We start from the raw sequence: 24,576 nt of genomic DNA, 5'->3' as shown, positions 1-24,576 counted from the left end.
CAATTCCAGGGTGTGGGTTTTCTCCCCCCTACACCAAGCAATTCTTTGACACCAGCAACAATTCTCCCACACTCAATTCTGACACTGTCTACCTGGAGATTGGTGAAGTGTTCAGTCCTGTAAGACTGCTTACTCTACCTCCAACTAGTTCAGACCCCAATCTCAAGTCTGGAATGTCATTTATGCATCTAACCCACTGGCTGTAGATCAAAGATTTTCCCAGGATCCCCTCCGTGGGTTGATTAATTTGCGAGAGTGGTTCACAGAACTCAGAGAAACGTTTTACTCACTAGATCACTGGTTTACTGTTAAAGGATAGAACTCAGGAGCAGTCATATGGAAGAGATGCATAGGGCACGGTATGGGGAAAGGGTGTGGAGCTTCTGTGCCTTCTCTACGTGCACCATCCTTCCCAAATCTCCACATGTTCATCAACTTGGAAGCCCTGCAAACCCCGTCCTTTTGGGTTTTTATGGAAGTTTCCTTACATAGGTGAGGTTGATTAAATCATTGGCCTTTGGTGATTGAACTCAAACTCCACCCCCCTCTCCCCTCCCAGGAGGTGGGGTTGGGGGTGGGACTGAAAGTTCTAAACCTCTACTCACATGGTTGGCTCAACTGACAGCCACCCCCATCTTTAGTTTCTTTATAAGCTTTCCAAAAGTCACCTCATTAATATCACAAAAGAACCTTGATAGCTCTGGACATCTTGGCAGTTCCAAGGGTTTTAGGAACTCTGTGCCAGGAATGGGACAACAATATATTTCTTATTATAATTCACAGTATCACACCATGAAAAGCTGATCGCCATGAAGACAGTGTTTTTAAAGTCAATGTGTTATGAGCACACCTGATAAGCAGGGCTGGCTTCATCAGCGTGAAACCTGTGCAGGACACACGGTCTCCTGTTCAGAAGGACCCCACACTTGGTTTAATGCTCTTCTGTTGCCAACTTGGTATTCTTAATAATTTTATTTCCTGAGCTTGTGTCTTGTAAGTGAAGCCTGCTGGGACAAGCGTTTGAGCAAAGGAGTATGGATGGAAATAACATTTGTCTGCAGTTTTTCCTTACTGCCTCAGCAGCATGTAGCATATGCAATGCCCAGGTGCACAGCATTCTGGTGCACCCATCCTGCGGAGTTTGCTGAAACTCAAAGCAACTGCAAGGTAAGTATGTCTATGACTGAGTAAGTAAGGTTTCTGACAACCCCAGGAGGTTTTCTATTCAAATGGCATTTGTTTCAAATGCAGAAAGAAGGCAATGGTGTTCTAAGGAACAGGAACTACCAAGGAACCTTATCACATACTGTTACATTCCTGTATGAGCCAACCACTCAGGCTGAAAACAGTGCTATAGAAGAATAGGGCAACCCACAGCATCTTTTCCTGTCTTTTTTTACTCATCGGTATGCCAATGGTGGGTAGTGTTGGCAGAATGTGAGCAGATAAAGGAGTGAAAGAAAACCCATTGAGTTGGTTTGGTGCAGTGTTTCCACTGTTTTGGTAAGAACAAAATACATATGCATGTGTAGGGGCCAACCAAAGGCAGGCTGCCCCAAAATATGCCACCTTGGCATATTGACTATTTTATTTTTTTTTAATTTTTAAAAAATATTTAATTAATTTATTTGAGAAAGAGTGAGTGAGAGAGAGAGAGCACAAGAGGGGGGAGGGTCAGAGGGAGAAGCCGACTCCCCCTGCCAAGCAGGGAGCCTGATGTGGGGCTCAATCCTGGGACTCCGGGATCATGACCTGAGCTGAAGGCAGATGCTTAACCAACTGAGCCACCCAGGTGCCCCTGGCATATTGACTATTTTAAATAAAAGCTACTTAAGGGATAGCCTGTACAAGAAGGACACTCAGACCTCCTCTGTCCCCCTGAAAGCAGGAAATAAATCTCCCATGTGAAACATACCCTCCCCTCTCTATACTAAGAGGTAAAGAGACGTCCTTATTACCGAAGATGGAAAATTTAGAGCCAAGATGGTTGTATAAACAACTCTTCTTACTTTTTACTGATTTACTACCACAGCCTGAATTCTGTTTAGAATTCTTTACTAACTGAAGTTCCCAAAGCTACGTTTTCTTTCTACTGTCAATTGCTCACAGATTTATTTTCTCTTTGTCTAAAAAGTATAAAAACTGCCTGCCTTGGTCAGTCTTTGGGTCTCAAATTCATTATTGGGTCTCTGTGCACACGTACTAAGACTTCATTTTTTTCTCCAATTAATCTGACTCATGTAAATTAATTCTTAGTCTAGATGGAAGACCTTGAAGAGTCGAGGAAGAATTTTCCCTTCCCTTCACATGTATCAGCCACAAAATACGGATTGTGTTATTTTGGTGATTCTGTACACAAGTTAAATGTTCTTATATTTGAATTTAAAATGGGTATCTCCCAATATAAAAATGAATGGCAAAAATTATGCCAATAACTTAACATTTTAATTTTTATTTACTTAGAATGACATTAAATGACAAATTAAAAAAGAAAAAACAAACCATGACAAGCAGAGTGCATGACTGCAGAAGGAAGGAAAAAACTTTATATTTTAGTGCCTTTAATGACACTTTCTCCCCCTGATTTTTGAACAAGGGACTCTACATTTTCATCCTGCCCTTAGCCCTGCAAATTATACAGCTGCTCCTGTACACTGTATATTTGGGAGATTATTTCCCCATGAATTTCTAGTATTTGCTTCATTTGATACCTTTTGGCTCAAGATTTTGAAAGCATCCCATCCTTTGCCACTTCTTTGAACTCCCATGTGGCTGTTGCCTTGTTGGGTAGAAGTCCCGCCTTCACTGGAGCTTCTTATTAGAATCAGGTCACATATTACAGAAATAGGAGAGCTGCTCTCCTTTTAGGGAATTTAATGTTTGTTAGGACTCCTTACCATACATTTTGATCCAGAAACATAGAAAGACACAATAACCATAATGTTCATCAACCTCATGAGATTTTAAGTTCTAGACCAGGTGTTGGCGGGTTGAATCTGGTCTGTCACCTGTTTTTGTACAGCTCATGAGCTAAGAATGGTTTTCACATTTTTAAATGGTTGGGAAAAAAATCAAAAGAAGAATAATAGTTCATAATACATCAAACTTAGTTGCAATTCGAGTATCAGTGTCCATAAATAAAGTTTTATTGGAACACGGTCATGCTCATTCATTTACCTATTGTCTGTGCTGTTTTCTGCTACAATGTCTTAGCCAAGAAGTTGAAATAGAGACGTTATGGCCTGCTAAGCTTGAACTAGTTGCTATCTGGGGCTCGACGGAGTTTGCTCTAGGAAAAAAGTCATTCACATGAGGCTCATTGCTGTGGATCTTTCTAGAGTTAATCCTGATTATATGGGGAACAGTGTCCTGGGAAGTATGCAGATCTCCAGAAGAGTTTGGTAAGGTCATTGGTAAAATACCAGGAATGCGCCATCTAGTGATGGGATTTTTCAATCACAGAAGAATTTCTGATTTTTTTCCCAGATTATTTGCCCATGCAAAATGGTGAGATATTTAAAGATTATACCTAGTGAATATTAATATTTAAATGCCATATGGTATTGACTATTATTTAAAACTAGAGTGAAAGGCAATGAAAATAGATTCCATAAATGAATGCCCGTGAATGAGATGTAGAAAAAAAATAAATCTTAAATAATTGTTTATTAGTTATGGGTGAATGGAAATAAGTGCACATCTACTTTTTTATTTATTTGAAAACAAACGCCCAAGACCCTGTAAAAGTTAACTAAGAAAACAAGTATTTTTGCTAAGTAAATTATTGGTAAGGGTAGAAAGTTTTTTTTTTTTTTTTAAATTTCCTTGATATTTAGAATAATGCAGTTGTATAGGATCCTTTTCCCCAGATTGTTTTTTCTCGATGGCGGCTAGAATGGAACCTTTTGCTCTGTTTTGCCACTGGTCATTTTAGATGTCTTTTCTTCAATGGCGTGAACTCTCGATGAAAGAACTTTACCACGTTGATCTATCTCTTCAACCACTGTCTTTACCAATGTGGTTTTGGGTAATTCTAGAAATAAAACGCCTGTGAATACACATATTCCAGCTAAAAGATTACATGAGGAAGAATTCCAGTGCTGTTTATAACATATTATGTACACTTCGGTGAGAGAGCATGTATAGATTTATTATAATAGTTTGGGATAATTTTATCCACTTAAAATAATACTTTAAGTTCAGGGCACTTTAGTTAAAATTACTTAAATACAGATGTTGCCACAGTATATGATTGCCATTAATGTGAAAGTACAGCAGAAACAGAACTAGATTTTATTACCTTTAGGTAAATTCCCTGAGCCTCCTGATCCAAAGCCCTTTGATTTGGAGCATGAGCTGCAAAAAAACAAAAACAAAAAACAACAAACAACAAAAAACAAAAAAACCCACCCCAGTTTATTCTTTAATATTTCGGGTTATCACTTAAGAAATATTCATTGAGTCAAATGATGAACATGAACTCAAGGGAACTTTGTATGCCAAAAACAGATCTTAGTTTTCTGTAAAGGAAAATATTAAAATTTTTGTGTCTAGGAGGTGAAAATAATTAAATGTCTTCTAAAGAAAGGATATAAAACTACTTTGTTTTCATTTGATTTTTTTTAAACTCAAGAATTTAAAACCTACAGAGAATATATATACATATTCATATACATACGTAATATATTCTATATACACATATGTGAATATATACTTTTTTAAATGAAAATAATACTTTTTCCTTAGAGAGGGAGAGAGGCGGGGGAGGGGCGAAGGGAGAGGGAGAGAGAGTATCTTAAGCAGGCTCCTTGTCCAGTGGGGAGCCCAATGAGGGGCTGGATCTTACAACCCTGAGATCATGACCTGAGCCAAAATCATGAGTTGGACGCTTAACTGACTGAGCCACCCAGGCGCACCTACTTCTTTTTTTCTTTTAAGTGTTTTATTTATTTAAGTAATCTCCACACCCATGTGGGACTTGAACTCACAACCTTGAGATCAAGAGTTGCATGCTCCTGGGGGAGCATATAGATCCTGGGGGTTTGTATAGAGTACGTTTATTTCAGAACATTGATGATATTAGGAACGGAGTGAAAGATGGGTAAAGCCTGGTGGGGGGTAATCTTGAGACCTACAATGATGAACATGGATACCGAATGGGATCTTCTGCAGGGACGACTGGGGTCATCCAAAGCAGATGAGGAAGGGGCTGTGATGTATAAAATATGGAAGGGATGACTGCAGAGGGAAGAGGTAGACACACGTCTCTGCGGTGGGAATGAAGAAGAAGAGGCTTGGAGGCATGGAACATGGATGGACAGTCCATAGCTGTGGCTTAAAAGAGGTAAAAACCTATCCGGTAAAATGCCGGATTTTCAAATGGTGTTACTTACTTCCCGTCTCCATCAATCAGGCGGCAGTAGGTCTCGATTTCCTTCTCCAGGTGGACCTTGATGTCGAGCAGCTGCTCGTACTCCAGCTTCTGGCCCTCCGTCTCGGTTCTGACCTGGTGCAGCTGTTCCTCCAGGGCCCCGATCTGAGCCTGGATCTGGGCGAGCTGTGCACAGTAGCTGCCTTCGGTCTCGGTCAGGGAGCACTCCAGGGAGTGTTTCTGAGGACAGGGGATGTCACAGCAAGGATGAAGCCACTTTGAGGACTATGCAGACCAGAGCTTCTCAGCAAACGGCAGCATGGCTTCCTAGGTGAGTTTTGGAGATCTATGGGGCTCGTCACAACAACAGGGGAGGTGCAGAGGAAGGGGAGGTCACAGGCATTTCCCCGGGTGGGGGCCCGGCACGCTGGAGGACCTGATGTGGCATAAATGACCCTTGCCCACGAGACTTTTGACTGTTCCAACGGACTTTCATGATATTTAGGTAATATTTCCTATCATGGTCAACCTACACATTAAAACTCTTTTTGGGGGACAGCGCAGTAAGAAATCATATTGGAAATTTTATAGATTGAAGTTACATACTTATTTTTGGGTTTGTTTTGTTTTTCAATCTCATTCTGCTCCTGTCTCCAGAGACCTACCCCACCACTGCTCCAAGGCCTTGCACGCTGCTTTTTGTTTTTCTGATCTGTCCGGGCTTTGCTTGTTGTTATTCAGAGGCCTTTTCATGAAGCACTAGAGATAGAATGAATGCCTTACCAGGGGTGGGCTTTCAACACAACAGATATATTTCACTATGCTCCAGGTCGTTATTTCCCCACTACTCTTATGAATATTATACCTCCTCATTTCCTCTTGCACAGCCTGTCATCTGTCTCATCATGAGATGTCTACTTCAATTAAAGTAATTTTCCTCTCCCCTTATCATAGGTAAGTACCTCTGGGTGGTTATTACTTCTCCTGATATTAGTTATTATCTGAGGGTCCAGCCCCATTTGCACTCTTTCATTTTCCTGTCCTTCTTGTGTGGAGCCACTCCTGATCTTACCTTGTTTAACATAAAAATTTACTTATCAAGGGAAGGGTAAGCCTCTGTCTCTCTCATTACATGTCCTGGGGGTCGTTGGGCCCAAGTGTTTACATATTAAATAGATTTTATTTAAAAATACTTTTAGTTTTCCTTTTTATTGCAGTTATGGCATTATAGTGGTTTTTAAAATTTTTTTGTATTGACTTCATTCTAGGATAAAGAGGGAGTTATAAAATATTCATCATAACAGGCGGACATGGGGTTTGATGGGGCTAAGAACCACTGACTTAATAAATTGGCCAACTGGTGCATTACATGGGTGGTGCTGGGCTCTCCAGGGCAAAGGAGTGGAAGGTGAACAGCATGGTAATGGGGGAGGAGGAGGCACCAAGTGGCAAGACATCAGTGAGGTGTGGGCTCAGCTGTTCAAAACTTTAATTTCCCTGATGTATTCTCATACGGTATTCATTTTATTCCTTTTTTTTTTTTTTTGAGAGGAAGAGAGAGGGGGCGGGGTAAGGGGAGAGGGAGAGAGAGAATCTCAAGCCAGCTCCCCACCCAGCGCAGAGCCTGATGAGGGGCTCGATCTTACAACCCTGAGATCATGACCTGAGCCAAAATTAAGAGTCGGATGCTTAACCGACTGAGCCACCCAGGTGCCCCTGGCATCCCTTTTTAAGGTTGCTAATACTCCTCTTAATCAGAGGGCACAGCATCCCTATCTCTACAGCTGTTCCCTGTAAAGGTTAGCTTGTAGATACGGAAGGAGGACAGGATGAACTTGCAAGTTTGCATACTACAGGAAGCATAGGAAAAGTTTACATATTTAGACCAGTCCCAACTTACACGTGATTTGTGTACTAAACTACAGAAGATCCTGCTTAGAATCCATCTGTGACAAAAGAATCTCAAGCACGGTAGTTAGGTTCACTGTTATTCTAGAATTCAGTTATGTTGTGTGGATTATCTCTGGAGCCCAAACCATGGTACTCCCGGTTGCACAGAATTAACTACTTTCTAACATCATCTCCTACGTGAAAATGCTTCCATTTTGATCTGGGAACTCGGGAGTTCGTTTGCTTCAACGTAGCTCAGAAACACGAGGGCAGATTTGTGCTCAGGGATATAGCAGCAGGCACGGGTCCTCGGGGTCCTAGTCGCAGGGAAGAAGGGAACGGGGCAGAGAGCAGGGCTCCAGGAGCCCAGAGTGGCAGCGGGAGGGTTGGGTTACCAGCCAGCAGTGGTGACCAGGGTCAGGACGAGAGGGGCACCCTGGTTAAGTTGGGGGTTAGTCAGTGGTCAAAACAAGTCTCTAATCTAAACCTTATAATGGTAAGAGAGCACTGTACCTTTTTAGGGTGGCTAAATCAAAATGGTCTTCCTGTAGTTTTGAGTCATCCTTACCTGCTCTGCTCACTGCACTCATTTGTATAATAATGGCTCTTTTCTTTGGGTTACAACTTCCAGTCCTCAGGAAGCATGAAACCCCTGATGAGGATGGGAACCCTTGTTACCACAGGTATGTGGTAATTCTCAAAATCAAGCTTTTTGGGTGCTGCCAGCTCATACACCAGAAGGGAAGCCATTTTTAGTCCTGGATTATCTCCATGGTAACCTCTGAAATAATTGGCAATAGGTGCCAAGCTGGCTGAATGCCCAGCTCTGTGAGGTGGGTGGGGATGAAGGGGCTGACAGGGCTCATAGCGATTCACATATGTACCCTCTTTTCCTCTGCCTGATGACAAGCACCAAGTGGCTTTAATTGGCCTTCATCAGTACTAGGAGATGCTGATGATGCTAGGTCTACCTGTGTGGCCACCTGACATTGGCGTGACACTTAATTTTCAGGCGGGGTAATACCCCTGCTGCTTGCTCTCCGGCCTGAGGAAGGGACGGTGTGAAACGTCAGCTATTTTCATGAAAGGGACACTGAGCAGAGGCCAGGAAGGAAATCCTCAGTGACCTCAGGGAGGAAGAAATGCTTTGTCTGTCTGTCTGAGTGTCTCAGTGTCTTCTGTCTTCCCAGCTCTCTTTTGGGAGGTAAAGCTCTAACAGGAAAGAAGAGGAGGGTTTCCGCGAGAGTCACAAAATGCAGGCTGACCCGCGCTCTCTCGCCTACCATTGCCAGGAGGGACTGCAGCTCGATCTCCAGGGTCTGCAAGGTGCGCTTCGTGTCGGTCAGCTCGTTCCTGGCCGAGGTGGCCGCGCCCGCGTGGTCGGAGATCTGCTGCTGCAGGGTGGCGCTCTGCAAGGTGGGGTGCAGAGGGGTGAGCGGGCCTGCACCCACCGGGTGGGCGGGGGGGGGCGGGGGCTGGGTGGGCGGCCTCACCTTCTCGTTGAACCTGGCCTCCGCGTCCCTGCGGTTCTGCTCGGCCAGGTCTTCGTACTCCGCCCGCATGTTGTTCAGCAGGACCGTGAGGTCCACCCCGGGCGCCGCGTTCATCTCCACGTTCACGTTCCCTCCGGCCGCGCACTGCAGCGCCTTCATTTCCTGCAGGGAAACGTGAGCGGGACTCGAGGGGCAGGTTATGGTCAGTGCACAAAATCGCTCTGCCTCGTTCCTGCCTTTCCAGCTCTCTGCCCTCTTTCTCTTTTCATGTTTCCTGGCCTTTCCGTCCCCCATAATTCTCTCCTTGGGGGCAAGTAGAGCTGGTGTTTTAGGCTTTTCTAACCTGTCTTAGGGTGTTTTCCGAAAATTTTTCATCCATCGTTTTGGAGACTATTTGGGGGATAGGCATTTTTTCCCCCCCCAGGGGGTTTGAAGCGGGCTGGTATAACGTATCAGGTAATGGGTTTATTATTGTGCAGGGTTCATCATTCAAGCAAAGCCAGGCTCATGAAGTGGAGAAAACATGTTTTCCTAGTCAGAGAGGTCTTTAGGAGAAGGTGGACCTCAGGATAGGCTTTTATGAATGAAAGAAGTAATCTAGTGCAAACAAAGACGGGTGTATCAATGCAAAAGCAATGCACCAGTTTCCAAAGGATAGGCTGTTCTATCCGCCTAAAAAATGGAAGGGTACAGATCAAATGGTTAATATTTATAGCCTTGGGGGATGAGATTAGAAGGGCAGAGAGCAGGAGAAAGAAAATTCTTTCTCTGTATGCCTTGGCATTGTTTAAATGATTATAATGAGCACAAAACACTGTTATAATTTAAAGTCCCCCCCAAAGTATTTAAAATGTACAGAATCACGATTTGACTAGAAGTACAGCTTCTCCTACCTCTTCATGGTTCTTCTTGAGGTACCTCATCTCTTCGCTCAGGGATTCATACTGCAGCTCCTGGTCGGTTCTGCAGAGTGTTAGTTCATCCAGGACTCGCCGCAGCCCGTTGATGTCAGCTTCCGTGTTTTGGTGAAGGGCGAGCTCATTTTCATACCTTGGCGGGCATTAAATGAATTTCAGCACCAGTTAGACAACCTCAAGAGGCAGAAAAATAAAACCTCAGTCGCTTTAAGCAGCACATCGGAAATTGAAATGGGACTCAGAATGTTATAAAAGTATGCAGTGAATGCCTTCCTCCACTCCTTTTACCCAGTTCTGTGCAAGGAAATTGGCAGTTATTTAGTGACACAAATTCTGATAAAGGATCCCAGTTAATTAAAAATACGCCATTTTAGATTTTTTTTAAAAGATTTTATTTATTAGAGAGATTGAGAGAGATAGAGATAGTGACAGAGAGAACAAGCCAGGAAGAGGGAGAAGTGGGCTCCCAGCTGAGCAGGGAGCCTGGATCTGGGGCTCGATCCCAGGACCCCGGGATCATGACCTGAGCCGAAGGCAGATGCTTAACTGACTGAGCCACCCAGGTGCCCCCCCATTTTAGAATTTTATCTTAGTGACTATTTTTCCTTACCTGATGCATATTTATGAGCTATTACTTTGTGCTTGGCACTATTCCAGGCAGGCATAGAAATACAGTGATATTTTGTCCCAAGAATGTAATAAATATATACAAATTGTGAGTGTAGCTGATTGTAAGAACATGCCTTGTGTCATAGGGTATTGTCATATTATAACATGCATTACTTCCTTTAATCTTTTATAGTTTATTCTACTTGGGATGAAATTGAAATTTTATATAGCATATTAAAATAGACAGGAAACTTTTTCGAGAGAGTGATTGTTTTCTATCACTTACTTTAGCCGAAAATCATCAGCAGCCAGTCTGGCATTGTCAATGTGCAGAATTACATTAGCGTTAGCAGTAGTAGAAGAGATAATCTAGGAGAAACCAAAAGGGAGGACACAACAAATAAGCCCGCTCTCATAATTTATCTTGGGGAAATAAAAAATGTGACACGATTCACTTTTGCATAAAAATTTTATTTCCTTAAGTGACAACCAAAATATTTAAAGTGTTAATTTTTAAAAATTACAAATGTGGTTATTTCTTCTCGTCTACTCACTTAACTTTTAGAATGCAACATTTTCTTATCGATGAATATATTTCAAAACCAGTAACATTTAAGCTACTTGAAATTCATGCATCAAAGTGCCTATTTTTGACTAATAGAATGATTTATGAAAATAAATAATAAATAAATATGAACATAAATGACAGATAATAGTTACGAAGCATTTCCTGTTCATGTTCTGTGTCTTTTGCTAGGTCAATCTTAGTTTTAAATACTTTGAGTATCTTCAGATTTGTGATTTCTCACCTTATTCTTAAGATCCTCGATGATTAGGTGGTATCTGCTATAATCATGATCAAGTCCACGGCAAGATCCTGGTCCATATTTATCATACCAACCCTTGATTTTCCTCTCTAGTTCAGCATTTGCTTCCTCCAGAGCTCGCACATTATCCAGGTAGGATGCCAAGCGGTCATTAAGATTCTGCATGGTCACCTTCTCGTTCCCAGACAGAAGTCCCCCTTCACTTCCAGCAAAGCCAGAACAAGCAGCGTTTCCAAGGACACCACCAGCATGGCTCCCCCCAGGAAGACTGCCCAGGCCCCCTCCCAAGGCACAGGAAAATCCGCTTCCAGCAACAGAGCTGCCACATGCATTGCTGCCTGCAAAGCCCGAGCCTCCACTGGATGGTCTGACAGATCCAGTTCCAGACCATAACCAAATATGCCTGGACCCACTAGAAAATCGGAGAGACATGATAGAATGAGCAACGTTCACCTTGTCTGTAACAAGATAGCTGTAACTTCAAAGGAGAACAGAATATCATGGGCTGATGGTTTCTTTGGGCTTTTATACACAATTATTGGGGTGTTTCTATTTGAGTTATGCATGCCAGAAGAAAAATGGCATCATTCCGATTAGCATGAAATTATGTATAATTAGGTGATTTTTTTTTTTTTTTTTTTTTGTAAATTGATGTCTAACATCTCTGGCTGTTGCTTCAGGATATTTGTTATCTTAAATATAACAGGGTTCATTCTATATTAAGTTAATTATTTTAACTTCTAATTTTGGGTGAGTAATCCTTTACTTTCATCTAGACCCTAGGAATATACCATCATTATCTGGCACCAGATATTATAAAGTTTTAAAAGTTAAGTAAGATTGTGATAGGGTACCATCAGCTAGCTACAGTAGGGTCTTAATTACCAGAGAGGTATATAAAGAACCATTTACTAAAGAAACACATATTTTATCCTGCCAGGGAAAAAAAAAATTGTGTTATTTAAAAAAATATGATCCTGGTAACTTCTCTGGTCTGACCATGATTGTGACATCTATGTATTACCTTGAACAATAACAGTAAGTATTAACTGATTCCTTTGTTGAACATATATGGCCACTATGGCTGGTGTTCAAAGCTAAATGCAAAAATGAAGACATGATGGTAAATAAATGCAAAGATGAAAAAGATATGGGTCCAGTCTTTAAGAAATGTATGGTCAGGATCAGGCAGAAGCTGGATCATGTTTAGCCTTCTGTGTCAAAGAGTTTGGAATGACTGGGTATGTGTGTGGAAGGGAGCGGGGTGGGGGTGGGGGGTCCCAGCTGAGAGGGCAGGAGAGGTGAGCTGGAAGTGACCTGAGGAGCCTCCTTGTGAGGCAGTGGCCAGGAAGGTGGGGGTGAAGAAGGTGGAGAGGACAGGAAAAAGAGAGATAGGAGGGATTTGGTTGGGCTTGACTGGTTCCTGGTTCTGTGGAGAAGACAGGTATAAAATTGTTTTGCCTCCAGATCAGTCAGGTGTCTCCTGGAACTGGGCTGGCACAAGCATTCTGAAGCCTGGCTAGCTGGCTCTGTGGCTGTCATCCGCATGGTCTTTAAATGCATTTTCTGGGCAAAGTTGTAGGATTTTTTTTTTTTAGAGCAGCAAAGGGCCTTAGACATTACCTAATTCAGCCTCTTTGTCAGATGAGGCCACCGAGACCCACAAATGTTAAATGATTTGTACAGAGTCACCAGGAACATGCTGGGTGAAGACTTGGCATATGTTCTAGATAGCCTAGAGATTCTGTCACCATGAGTGTATTTTAGATACAAATAATTTCTCTAAATGATCCATGCCCATACAAATACCTATTTTATATATTGCCCTTAGTAGTCTTAACATGTTATATTAATTGTGAAATTATTCTCTTAAGTTATTGAATTATTGAAATTGAAATAGGAATTAGAATATTAAAATATCTGAAGAATTGTAAATTGTCAGTGCCTGATTAACTGTAAATAGTAATTAGACAAGTTATTGGTGTAATGTGTATGCATCCTGCATATGTAAAAAAAATTTTCCAAAGGACATTTTGTGACAAAAAAAGGGAAAGAAGGTGTTTTTAAAAAAAACTTAAATTGAAATAACTTGTTTCCCTGGTTAGCATCGCCCCTGGTGATCCCACACTGTTCACCGCCATTGTCCCTGCCCTTCTATTTCCACCAGGGGGCAGGACTCGCCTGCAAATGGATGTTGCTTGGGGCTGACTCGCCACTTCAGCCTGGGTTCTGCAAGCCCGCAGCTGGAAATTACTAAGCCCCTAGTAAGAAGCAACCTCAACATTTATCTTCTCAACGTTCCAGAGCACAATGAGTATGAAGACAAGATTTCCTTACGTTTATATGGTGCTTTACAGCTTCCAAAGGGATTTCTTGTACATTATCTCGTTTGAAGCTTACAAAGAATCTGGGAATTTGGAAGAAAGATTTCCTTCTTCTGATTTAAGGATGAGAAAACGGAGGACAAGCACTGTTCAGGGACACACAGCATGAAGCAGGGTGAGTCAGGCCAGAATGGGCCTTGGGATTCAGTGTGGCGGTCCTTTTGTTAAATACAGTTATCTTAAAGTCAGATAGAAAAGCAACTTCAATGATGCCAAAATCTCTCTTTAATGAAAAACATAAACATATTTCTTACAAAATTCTTTTCAGAATTTCTAGTTAGTAGCAAAATGAAACTTTTGACTACAGTTATGCTGCCTATGAGGTGTCATTCATTCGTTTTTTGTTCGTTCAAGAAGTATTTAATGAGCACCTACTATGCACAGGGCACTGTTTTAGTAGCGGGGCATACAGAGGGGAAGAAAACAAATGCCTTCAAGTTTTTACTGTGGAAAATGCTGCTGTGAACATGGCACATACAAATATCGCTTCGAGACCTTAGTATCAGAAGTGAAACTTCTGGATCATATGGGACTTTTGTTTTTAATTTTCTGAGGAATCATCATACTGGTTTCTGCAGCATATGTACCATTTATCTCCACCAAGAGAGCACAGAGATTCCAGTTTCTCCACAACCTTTCCAAAACTTGCTGTTTTCTTTTATTATTATTATTATTATTATTATTATTATTATTATTATTAATGGTAGCTTTCCTAATGGGTGTGAGGTGGTATCTCACAGTAGTTTTGATTTGCATTTCCCTAATGATTAGTGATGTTGAGCATCCTTTTATGTGCTTATTAGCATACCCCTTGCTTTTATCTTTACAACTGTTTTCAATCTACTGAGATGCATTTGGTACCATTTTGTTTTCTAGTCTTCTCTTCAAATTTCTTACTTTAGAAAACCTTCCAGAGGCTCTATAGATCAAAACTTGAATGAGAGTTCTTCTTCCAAAAAGGTCATTAGCTTTGTCATGGCTCAGCTAGCCTGTGAACCTATTTATTCATGCTTTTTAAGCCTTTCTCCTGAGGTAACTTATTCAGAGTAGGAAATTAGAAGCTTAAGTATGAGATTTTTTTTCTTTGCTAAAATCCTGAAGGACAAACCTATTTTCAGAGCACTACTCAAATTCTTCCCCTAGGTAATGTCTAATATTTGTACTAACTCACAATAATTCCCTTTCTAACTGGTACTAGGCTGCAAAGATCTTTTATTCAGTGTTGGGGTGTGAGATGATGTTTTATTTTTAGAGACACTGAAAAGCAATGTGACAACTCAGAGTCCTTCCTCCTTTGGCCAGAATTTCTGTGGGACAATCTGGTTCAAAAAGTGTCCTTAAAAAAAAATATATATATATATATATATATACACTTCATACCTGGTTTCCAGACTGGATTTATTTTTGTTGTGATAACTTGTTTCTCTTTGTCACTCAAAGATGCAGCATGGGTCATTTGCCTCATGATGAGGGTGACCACAGCTGTAGCTTTTAGGGATGGTCAATTCTCTCAAACCTTTGGGACAATTATCTGGTCCTTCCCACTTACCTCCACCTCTGGCTCTGTTTTATTGAACCTCAGGTTCGTAGGACTACATTTGTCCTAATCCTTTGTGACACACTCTCGCCACTATTCCTGCTGTCTGGAATTTTGTTTTGCAGCCCCAGGACAGCAACCTGACCTTGATCTCTACCCTGTGGCAGACCATGTTAATGATCACCTACTCTGACAACCTATTGTGATGCTCATGTCCATCTTTGGAGAAACTAGATTATTTAGTCAATAAACATATTTCTCTGAGGATGAACAGAATACTGTTGGTTTTTTTTTTTCTTTATAAAACCCTCATTTATTTGGATTTATTTAATACATACCAGAAGCACACATTATAAAGGCAGAATAAAAGCAGATACATTGAAGGAACACAATTAAAAATTTATAGCAATTACCAAATTTCAGGACTGTCTTTTTCAGTTTTTTTGATAATATTTTGAAAATATTTTTCAAAATATATAGTATTTTTTGTTTTTTAATTGAAGTATAGTTGGCACACAATATTATGTTAGTTTCAAGTATACAACGTAGCAATTTGACAACTCAATACTTAGGCTGTGCTCGTAAGTGTAGCTACCATCTGACACCATGCCATGCCATTACAATAGCATTGACTATATTCCCTATGCTGTACCTTTCATCCCTGTGACTTATTCATTCCATAACTGGGAAGCCTGTATCTCCTATTCCCCTTCACTCAGTATACCCATCTCCCCACTGCCCTCCCCTCTGGCAACCATCAATTTGTTCTCTGTATTTATGGGTGTGTTTCTGCTTTTTGTTTTTTAGATTCCACATATAAGTGAAACCATATGGTATTTGTATTTCTGTCTGACTTATTCACTTAGCATAATACCCTCTAGGTCCATCAATGTTGTTGCAAATGGCAAGGTAGCTCATCCTTTTTTATGGCCAAGTAATATTCCAGTAGTGGAATTACGGGATCATATGGTTTTCCTATTTTTTATTTTTTGAGGAAACTCCATACTGTTTTCCACAGTGATTGTACCAATTTACATTCCTGCAAATGGTGCACAAGGGTTCTTTTTCCCCACACCCTTGCCAACACTGATTATTTCTCTTTGTCATTCTAGCCATTCTGTCAGGTGTAAAATGCTATCTCACTATGGTTTTGATTTGTATTTCCTTGATAATTAGTGATGTCAAGCATCTTCTTATATGTCTTTGGAGAACGGTCTATTCATGTCTTCTCTCACTTTTAGTTGGATTTTTTGTGTTTTGAGTTGTGTAAGTTCTTTATCTATTTTGGACATTAGCTCCCATTAGATATATCATTTGCAAATATCTTCTCCACTTGGTAGGTTGCCTTTTCATTTTGTTGATGGTTTTCTTCGCTGTGGAAAATAGCATACTGTTTCTTCAGTGTCTACTCCATGGTGAGCATTTTTTAAGGGTTTTATAGGCATTAACTCATTTTATCCCCACAATAATCTCTAAGTAGCTGTTGTCCCTATTGTATAGATAAGAAAACTGAGACTCAGAAGGGTTGAAGTAACTTGTCCAAACATTACATGATTTGTAAATGCCAGTGCCAGGATATGAAGAACAGGAACCGTTGATTTTGAAATGGATGCTTAAAGCCAGAAATGACCTCTTTCCCTAATTCTCACTCTCCAGATGCAATGTAGATGGGATACTAGGTGGACCTTATTTAGTTAACCTTACTCAAGCTATTTCCCTTATAAACCTGACCGTAACTAAGTTACTTCGCCATGCCCTAGCAAAATTGAGCCATCACAGACATCAGACTCATTGTGCAAAGCTTTAAGCAGCATGATGCAAATCCTTCTGGTGAGACAAACTTTTGCTGTTTAGTAGGATTCCACATGAGTACCAGAATTGGCTCTGCTAGTCTCACTGGACGCTGTCCTGCTTAAACAGCGGGACTCTGTAACAACTTTAGAATTTGTAAGAATGTGTACAGGATTTTTTAAGCAGCTACATGATAAATCCATGTTGTAAGAATAGTGATCTGTATAGTTATAACAATAATTTTTTTAAACTATAAATACCAATGTCCTTGTTAAAATTAAACTTGTTTAGACAGACTGTCTTTATTAAACTATAGTTTGAGTCCAGTTCAGAAAGTTCTATTTAAAATTTTTTTCAGTTCTATTGAGATATAATTGACATATCACACTAAGGTGTATAATGACTTACCTATACAGAGAAATGATTACTGCAATAAGTTTACATTCATATAGTAGTTCTTCTTCTTCTTTTTTTTTTTAAAAGATTTTATTTATTTACTTGAGAGAGTGAGAGAAAGCATGAGAGGGAAAGGGTCAGAGGGAGAAGCAGACTCCCCGCTGAGCAGGGAGCCTGTTGTAGGACTTGATCCTGGGACTCCGGGATCATGACCTGAGCCAAAGGCAGTTGCTTAACCAACTGAGCCACCCAGGTGCCCCAAAAGTAGTTCTTTATCAGAGAAAATGTAATATAAATAATTGTTTAAGAAGGTATTGGAAGACGGAAAGGTAAGAAGCAGGACTACCATGATTTAGACCTTTCAGAAATGAAGGTTTGGGTTACCACCCAACAGATGAAAAACTGTGACCAGCTGAGATCGTGGCTTGGGGTGGGGGGCTAGGCAGGTGGTGGTGGTGGGAATGGGTGAAAAAAGACAAAGTTTAATAACAAACACAACTATCTCACAGTAACATATTTATATTTATCATTGAATATGTAACTACTTATTTCTTCAGAATAAGGAGAATGGCCATCTCAGATTATTAATGCTACTCTAAATCCTAGGACTTGGCTAACTTTGTTAGATATTTTGAAAAGGTAGTGTTTCTGAAGAGCAGTCAGTATATACACAGTGGCAGCCCAGAGGCCTTACCCAGCATCATCTCTGTTTTAGGGTTTTGCAGTGTGGCATGTTGGGACTTCCAACAGTGAAGCTTAGGAGACTGGCTCCCAAGAAGGGAGGCTGGTATCCACATAAAAAGACATGCCAACTACAGTGGACAGTTTCTAAACTACGGTAATATTTGGTGCTAGACAGGTCATGGAGCCTTGACTATACGGAAGTCCATTCATTTTGAAATATGGCTCTGGTCATCAGTCTGGAGTAGAGGGTAGGGTTTACCCAGCGGGAGTCCCAAGTAAATGACCTGGGGACCAAGGCTCAGGTCTTGGGGGAAACAAGCTCAAATCAGTAAGGATACAGAGGAAGGCTGCTATTTGGTAGACATGGGTAATCTAGGAATTTACCAGGGAACACAAGGTAATCTTAGGGGCAACAAATAAATCCAGCCTTTAATAAATCCATCTACTCCATATACTAGCAGAGTACTAAGTAATGTCAGTTGGGTTCTTAGTGGCTGAAGGATGTGATTGGGTTGACAAGTACCAGGTCTTTAGCCCTTATCACTAGACAGAGTTTGGCGAAGGCAGGGACCTTAGTTGTCCCTTTGGTAAAACTAGCATCATCATGTCTTGACAGTGTTTCTCCTGCTCATCTGATATACACCAAATAATTTTGTTGGGGTGATACGATTTTACTGGCCTGGTAAGTGGTGGATGATATCTCTTAAGCTATATAGCCATTGGGCAGAAATGAATGGGAAGAAAATGAGGGTAGGTAAATGTGAGAAGCCAAGTAATCAGAAAATGTGAAACTTCCGATAACTGCCTTTGGGGTCTGAGATATTTTAGAATTTTCAGGATTGAAATAATTCAAAGCCAGAGCACTGGGAGTTTTCCATATATTGTGTATCTTTAAGAAACAGTAAGACTGTCTCAGAGACTTTCCACTCTGTGAGATTACTGACATTGATCCAACATACCCACAAGATTAAAACATTTAATAGAGAAATCATAATGATAATAATTCTGTCTTCAGAATTTCTGGATAAGTCAAATTTCAAAGGCTATAGCTCATCAATCTTTAAGGTTAAAAATATCAATTAATTTAAATAAAGACAATTCTGACCAGATTGGATAGCTTGCATCAGTAAGAAAGTTTATTGAAATTCATTAGTGAATGAGAATAGGAAAGTTTTTTTTTTTTTTTCATTAAAGAACACTTTCTGGTAAAGAGAAAAGAAGAAATACAGAAACCACAAAACACCTTTTAGACACCTTATTTTCAAGGAGTGAACCTATTTCCATAGACCATTAAGACTGAAGTGTTTTGGTGATTTTTTCATGCATCTGTACATAATGATCTGTGTAAAGGGAGACTCTTTCCTCTTGATGCGGCTTAATAGTAGTGTTTCCTGGTTTCCGATTCAACCATAGATGAAAGGACTCTACCATCAGGTGCCACCTCTTCAATAATTGTCTTGATTATTCTGGGTTTGTTAGTATCTGTATGTGAGTCATGAAAAAAAAAGAATTTACACTAAGCGATTTGTGGGGTCCTTACTAATTAGTCAAAATTTCTAAAAAAAAAACAAAACAACTACATTAAAAAAAAGAAAGTTCATTTTTTACGTTCTTAAAAAAAAATTCCGAACCACGTTTAAGCAACAGCATCTTGGACTATGACATTTTTCCTTCAAGATGGATGTCAAGAGTACAGTTTGCTAAAAAATGCAAGTGGGAATCTTCTTTGAGATTTTAATTTTTTAGAAAGCTCTAGAGCGTAAAAAAGCAACAAAACCATCACCGAAAGTTAAAACTAATTCTGATTACCCCAGCTAGTTTCTGCTGACCTTGGTGCCTTAGAAGAGAATTCTCCAACCGACCCAGAAGACGAGGATTTGTAACTTCCGTTGGCGATGCCGCCGCCGTAGTTCTGGCCGCCGCCGGAGCCCTTGCTGCCGCCGGGGCTCTGGCCGCCGCCGGGGCTCTGGCCGCCGCCGTGGCCTCCGTGGCCGCCGTGGCCGCCGTGACCGCCGTGGCCGGGGCCCTTGCCGCCGCCGGGGATCTGGCCGCCGGGCATCTGACCGCCGGGGATCTGACCGCCGGGGAACTGGCCGCCGGGGAACTGGCCGCCGGGGAACTGGCCGCCGTGACCGCCGGGGATCTGGCCGCCGTGACCGCCTTTGCCGCCGTGCCCAGAACTACCAGGAGGAAGGGTCCCGTTCGGTTAACTAACTTTTTGAAAAAGGGTGGGTCGCTTTCCATGTTATTGTTACTTTAAAAATAAGCAAAACGTGTTTCGAGAGGGAAAAAAACCCCAAAACCCTGTCAAGTATGGATTCTAAAACCCATTACTTAAAAACAGTTTTATGTTGCACATGACCCTAAGAATCATATCCATGGGGGGTGGAAGCTGTGGCTTCATACGCCCTTTTCTTGCTTTCTCCCTTCTCCTCCCTTTCTCCCATCCTCTGGCACTTCTTTGGGTCTTGGAAAAACCTGGCGATTTAGAACATTCAATAAAACCAATTGGGATAATTTAAACATGTTAATGATTCACCTTCCTTCTCCTTCTAGCAGGCTGCGGTAGGTTTGAATTTCATTCTCCAGTCGGATCTTAATGTCCAGGAGTTGTTGGTACTCAGCATTCTGGCACTCGGTTTCACCTCGAATCTGTTGGAGTTGTTCCTCCAGAGAGGAGATCTGGCACTGAATCTGGGCGAGCTGCGCACAGTAGCGACCTTCTGTTTCTGCCAAGGAGGATTCCAGGGATTGTTTCTGAAAAAGAGGAGAGCATAGATGGTGACTTAGCGACCTCACTCTTCAGTTAAATACAGTGAAGATTATTTAATCATTTAATAAGACATCAAATAGAAGAATAAAGAAAATTAATAGAATTTGTGTTTTATGTTCAATGGCAACATTTTAACTTAAGCATGTTTAGAGCAGGGCCGCTAAGACTTCTCTCCTGTTAACAAAGAGCTCCAATTTTATTTCTACTTTCTTACCCTCTCTTTTCTCTTGAGTTGCATAGAAGTTATTTCAAGAGAGAGAATTATTAACATACCAGGGCTAGTTGGGACTGTAGTTCGATTTCCAGACCTTGAACCGTTCGTCTCAATTCAGTAATCTCAGATTTGTAGCTGGACATTTGTTCAATGTTACTATTGATTTCTGTAGTCAGTTCCTTGCTCTAGAGTATTAAAAACAGGGGAAAAGATGAGAAAAATCTGAAATGATAACCAAACGTCCACTGGCCTCATTATGAAGGAAGATGAATTACCTTTTCATTGAACCAGGCTTCAGCATCTTTGCGATTTTGTTCAGCAAGTTGTTCATATTGGTTTCTCATGTTATTCAGAAGTTCAGTCAGATCAATACCTGGGGCAGCATTCATTTCTACGTTTACATCACCAGTGGACACATATTGAAGGTCTTTCATTTCCTGTTTGAGGAACAGAAAAATTTAATGACTGCACCATGACCACAATGAACCCTTTTCTTGGCTGGGGGAAGTATAACTTTTTGCATTACCTCTTCATGGTTCTTCTTCAGGTAGGCCAGCTCTTCAGTCAGGCTCTCGATCTGCATCTCCAGGTCGGTCTTGGACAGGGTCAGCTCGTCCAGCACCCTGCGCAGGCCGTTGATGTCGGCCTCCACGCTCTGGCGCAGGGCTACCTCGTTCTCATACCTGAAAAACGCATAGTACAAATACTGGATATAACTTACATATGGGAGGTATACTTGGGCTGAGACTGTTTAAGAAGCAAATATAGAGTTGAGTTCCTATCATGGCAACATTTATTGTATACCAATTCACATAGGGATATTAGTGGTTTAATGCAAAGAAGCTTAGCAGTTACTTTAAAATGCATTTTTTTCTTTTAATATTGCCCAAAAGGTAATATTGAGATTGAAACATTTTCTGACGACTCCAGTACCGTTTAACTTTGCATGAACTCAAGAAAATGTAAATGCTGTTGTGGGCGTCCAAAGTCATTGTTAAAAGCAACTCATGTATCTGTTACAGCAGTGTTGTGCCGTGTTCACTTAGCTTACTTTAATCGGAAGTCATCAGCTGCCAGCCTGGCGTTGTCGATCTGAAGCAGGATATTGGCATTATCATTTGTTAGCTGGAAGATCTGGAGGGAGAGGCAAAGAAATCAGATACAGATATGGCTTTTATGGTGGCAGAGATGACCTGCATTTTTATGTTCTCTTACAAAATCTTACAAAATATAAAATATTGCAGGATTACCCAGATACTTAAATTTGAGTCATTCGTTCTCTTGAAGTTTCTATACTTTGCTATTTCTGTATTGTCCTTTTCTGAAAACTAACTGCAATTATAAGCTGTGTTCCTGCATGTGTGTTCCCCTACTTTTATCCTGGGTGATTTCCATGTATTTCAGCCAACTTTTGACTGACTCATACCTTTCGGTTTAATTTGTTTTAAATACATATTCTAAAGGAATACACTCTGGGCTGGCTCACAGTAGGTACAACTCACAAATTCTCTAGGGGCAAACTATCCCATTTCCATCCTGGAGAATTCATGTTACTTGTCATTGGTAATGAATATTTTTTTTGTTATCAATCTGAATAATATTTTGTTTTGATTCACTTAATAATTCTTTTAGTTCCTGAATTTGTAAATGATCTAGTATTTTAGCTATGGACTCATATACTCATTAAAACCTAAAAAATTCTCAGTAATCCGCCATCCTGTAAGATATGCAACACATGTGCTGAAGATTTCAATGACCATCTCATCACAAATATTTACCTTTGATAAGACTGGATTGTTTTTGGAAGCAAGAAAGTAACATAGGCAAACACAGTGAATAGCTACATTGTGGTTAATTTAGATTCATCTGTTTGAATTACATGGATAAAAAATAGGCTTAAAATTGGATTTTTAATATGAACCTTACCTGATGTCTAAGATCTTCCATGATTTGGTAGTATTTGCTGTAGTCACGGCGCTCTCTCTGGCTTGAGTTGCCATACTTTTCATACCACTCCTTGATTTTGCGTTCTAGCTCGTAGTTTGATTCTTCCAGAGCCCGAACTTTGTCCAAGTAGGAAGCCAGGCGGTCATTCAGATTCTGCATGGTTACTTTTTCATTTCCGGAGAGAAGTCCACCATCTCCTCCAAATCCACCCCCATAGCCTCCAAAGCTGCCTCCACCGAAGCCGCCTCCACCGAAGCCGCCCCCACCAAAACTGCCCCCACCAAAGCTGCCACCTCCAAAGCTGCCACCTCCAAAGCTGCCCCCTCCAAAGCTGCCTCCTCCACAGCCCCCACCAAAGCTGCTGCTTCCATAGCCTCCACCAAAGTTACCTCCACCATAACCTCCTCCTAATCCTCCATAGCCACCAAAGCAGCCTCCACCAGAGCTCCCATGACTAAAAGAGCCACCGCTGAACCCCCCTGAGCTAAATCCTCCACCAATGGAGCCTTTGCTGCTCGAAATTTTGTGGGATGATCCTCCTCCTCCACCTCCTCCTCCCCCACTGTGGGAGGAAGAGTATTGCTTGCTTGAGCTGTATCGAACAGACATGGTGATGCTGTTTAGCCCAGGGAATGCTTGCTACCAAGGACAGTGACAAGCCTTTATATACTGAGAGGGTGTGTCCCACATGTTGTTAGGGTTTGCTTACTTGCATGGTTTTCTTTTTGCCAATTTAGCATCTTTACTTATGATTGCATACATTATCTTCAGTAATAACCAATTCCAATATGTATGGTTTTGAATTTGCCCTAAGAACAAACAGGAGTTTTACTATGTTGAAATTGAAAATGGGTGTTGTTCAGATGAGCTTATGTTTCATTATGCTTTTTCACCTTTTGAAGAACATTGAGCAACTTAAATCCAGTTTTTTTCTCAGCACTAACCTAGATTGCACAGAATGTTTGCAAAGTTTAGAAAAAGAATTTTAGCTACAGAATTATAGTTGAAATAAGATTTTTTTTTTCAAATTCATGTTTTAAACAGTTTTCATGAATTGGAACAGCAATTAACATAAAGTCTGCCAGAATCATGCTCTAATGGAGATCTTGTAGAAAATTGCAAGCAACCAAAAAGAAAAGAAAAAAACGTATGCTAAACAATTTCAAAAGTTCAAAAGTTGCCACATATAAAAAGTTAAAGCCATAAAAACACAATTAGGAAATGTGTGTGTATATATTTATAAGGAATCTTTTAATTTATTTGGAGAATGGAAGTATATTGATACTTTGCTTAGGGAGTTGGAAGTGAGTAATGATTTAGGAATCCGCTAATTTAATGGTGCTATTCTTTTTAACCTTAAAAAAAAATCTAAAATCATGAAGTTATTCCGGATTTTTTTTAACTTTTAAGTTCATCATAGTGAAGGCTTATTTGAAGACCATAATGCAGAAATTCTTAGCATGAAAAACTAACCTCCAGTACTTTCTTTACTCTAAGTTTGATTGATCCCAGAAGGGAGAGTTTAGGTATGTTATGATTGTGATTAAAAATTTGCTTGCAAGAATGTAAATCCAGATTTTTAAAAATTTAAATTAGTGTGTTAGTTTCAGGGGTCGAGTTTAGTGATTTATCAGTTGCAGATAACACCCAGTGCTCATTACATCAAGTGCCCTCCTCAATGCCCATCAGATTGGAGAATGATACTATGATACTTGCTCCAACAATTATGATCTGGACTGTGAA

At 40.7% G+C, this 24,576-nt stretch overlaps 2 protein-coding genes across 3 annotated transcripts; both read right to left on the bottom strand.

Annotated features, from left to right (window-relative positions):
- Positions 1–3,628: 3,628 nt before the first annotated feature.
- Positions 3,629–11,620, bottom strand: KRT28 (keratin 28). The gene is made up of 8 exons (XM_032428840.1): positions 11,090–11,620; positions 10,567–10,649; positions 9,648–9,804; positions 8,755–8,916; positions 8,545–8,670; positions 5,394–5,611; positions 4,301–4,356; positions 3,629–4,033 (listed from the first exon to the last, which is right to left on the bottom strand). Exons 1-8 carry the CDS (start codon positions 11,537–11,539, stop codon positions 3,891–3,893), a joined length of 1,395 nt encoding a protein of 464 aa, XP_032284731.1. The 5' UTR covers positions 11,540–11,620; the 3' UTR covers positions 3,629–3,890.
- Positions 11,621–20,434: 8,814 nt separating this feature from the next.
- KRT10 (keratin 10) lies at positions 20,435–23,442 on the bottom strand. Of its 2 annotated transcripts, XM_032429025.1 has the most exons (7): positions 23,301–23,442; positions 22,813–23,237; positions 21,938–22,020; positions 21,413–21,569; positions 21,162–21,323; positions 20,946–21,071; positions 20,435–20,656 (listed from the first exon to the last, which is right to left on the bottom strand). In XM_032429025.1, exons 1-7 carry the CDS (start codon positions 23,440–23,442, stop codon positions 20,435–20,437), a joined length of 1,317 nt encoding a protein of 438 aa, XP_032284916.1. The 2 variants fall into 2 exon arrangements, with proteins under 2 accessions (XP_032284916.1, XP_032284915.1); XM_032429024.1 differs by having other exon boundaries at positions 22,813–23,442.
- Positions 23,443–24,576: the final 1,134 nt, after the last annotated feature.

The sequence above is a fragment of the Phoca vitulina genome, unplaced genomic scaffold, assembly GCF_004348235.1.
Source record: "Phoca vitulina isolate PV1807 unplaced genomic scaffold, GSC_HSeal_1.0 scaffold40, whole genome shotgun sequence".
In the NCBI taxonomy this organism is placed as follows: domain Eukaryota; kingdom Metazoa; phylum Chordata; class Mammalia; order Carnivora; family Phocidae; genus Phoca; species Phoca vitulina.
This window is presented reverse-complemented; position numbering and strand designations above follow the sequence as displayed.

Bases quoted from the DNA above. Each gene is read 5' to 3' on its own strand.
- KRT10 (XM_032429024.1), bottom strand. From the start codon at position 23,442: ATGTCTGTTCGATACAGCTCAAGCAAGCAATACTCTTCCTCCCACAGT. The intron at 22,021-22,812 runs GTAAGGTTCATA...CTCTCCCTCCAG, and splicing joins TGGAAGATCTTAGACATCAG to ATCTTCCAGCTAACAAATGA. The intron at 21,570-21,937 runs GTAAGCTAAGTG...TGCGTTTTTCAG, and splicing joins GCTGATGACTTCCGATTAAA to GTATGAGAACGAGGTAGCCC.
- KRT28 (XM_032428840.1), bottom strand. From the start codon at position 11,539: ATGTCTCTCCGATTTTCTAGTGGGTCCAGGCATATTTGGTTATGGTCT. The intron at 8,671-8,754 runs GTGAGGCCGCCC...CCCACCTTGCAG, and splicing joins AGGCCAGGTTCAACGAGAAG to AGCGCCACCCTGCAGCAGCA. The intron at 4,357-5,393 runs GTAAGTAACACC...GTTTTTTTGCAG, and splicing joins CTGATTGATGGAGACGGGAA to CTCATGCTCCAAATCAAAGG.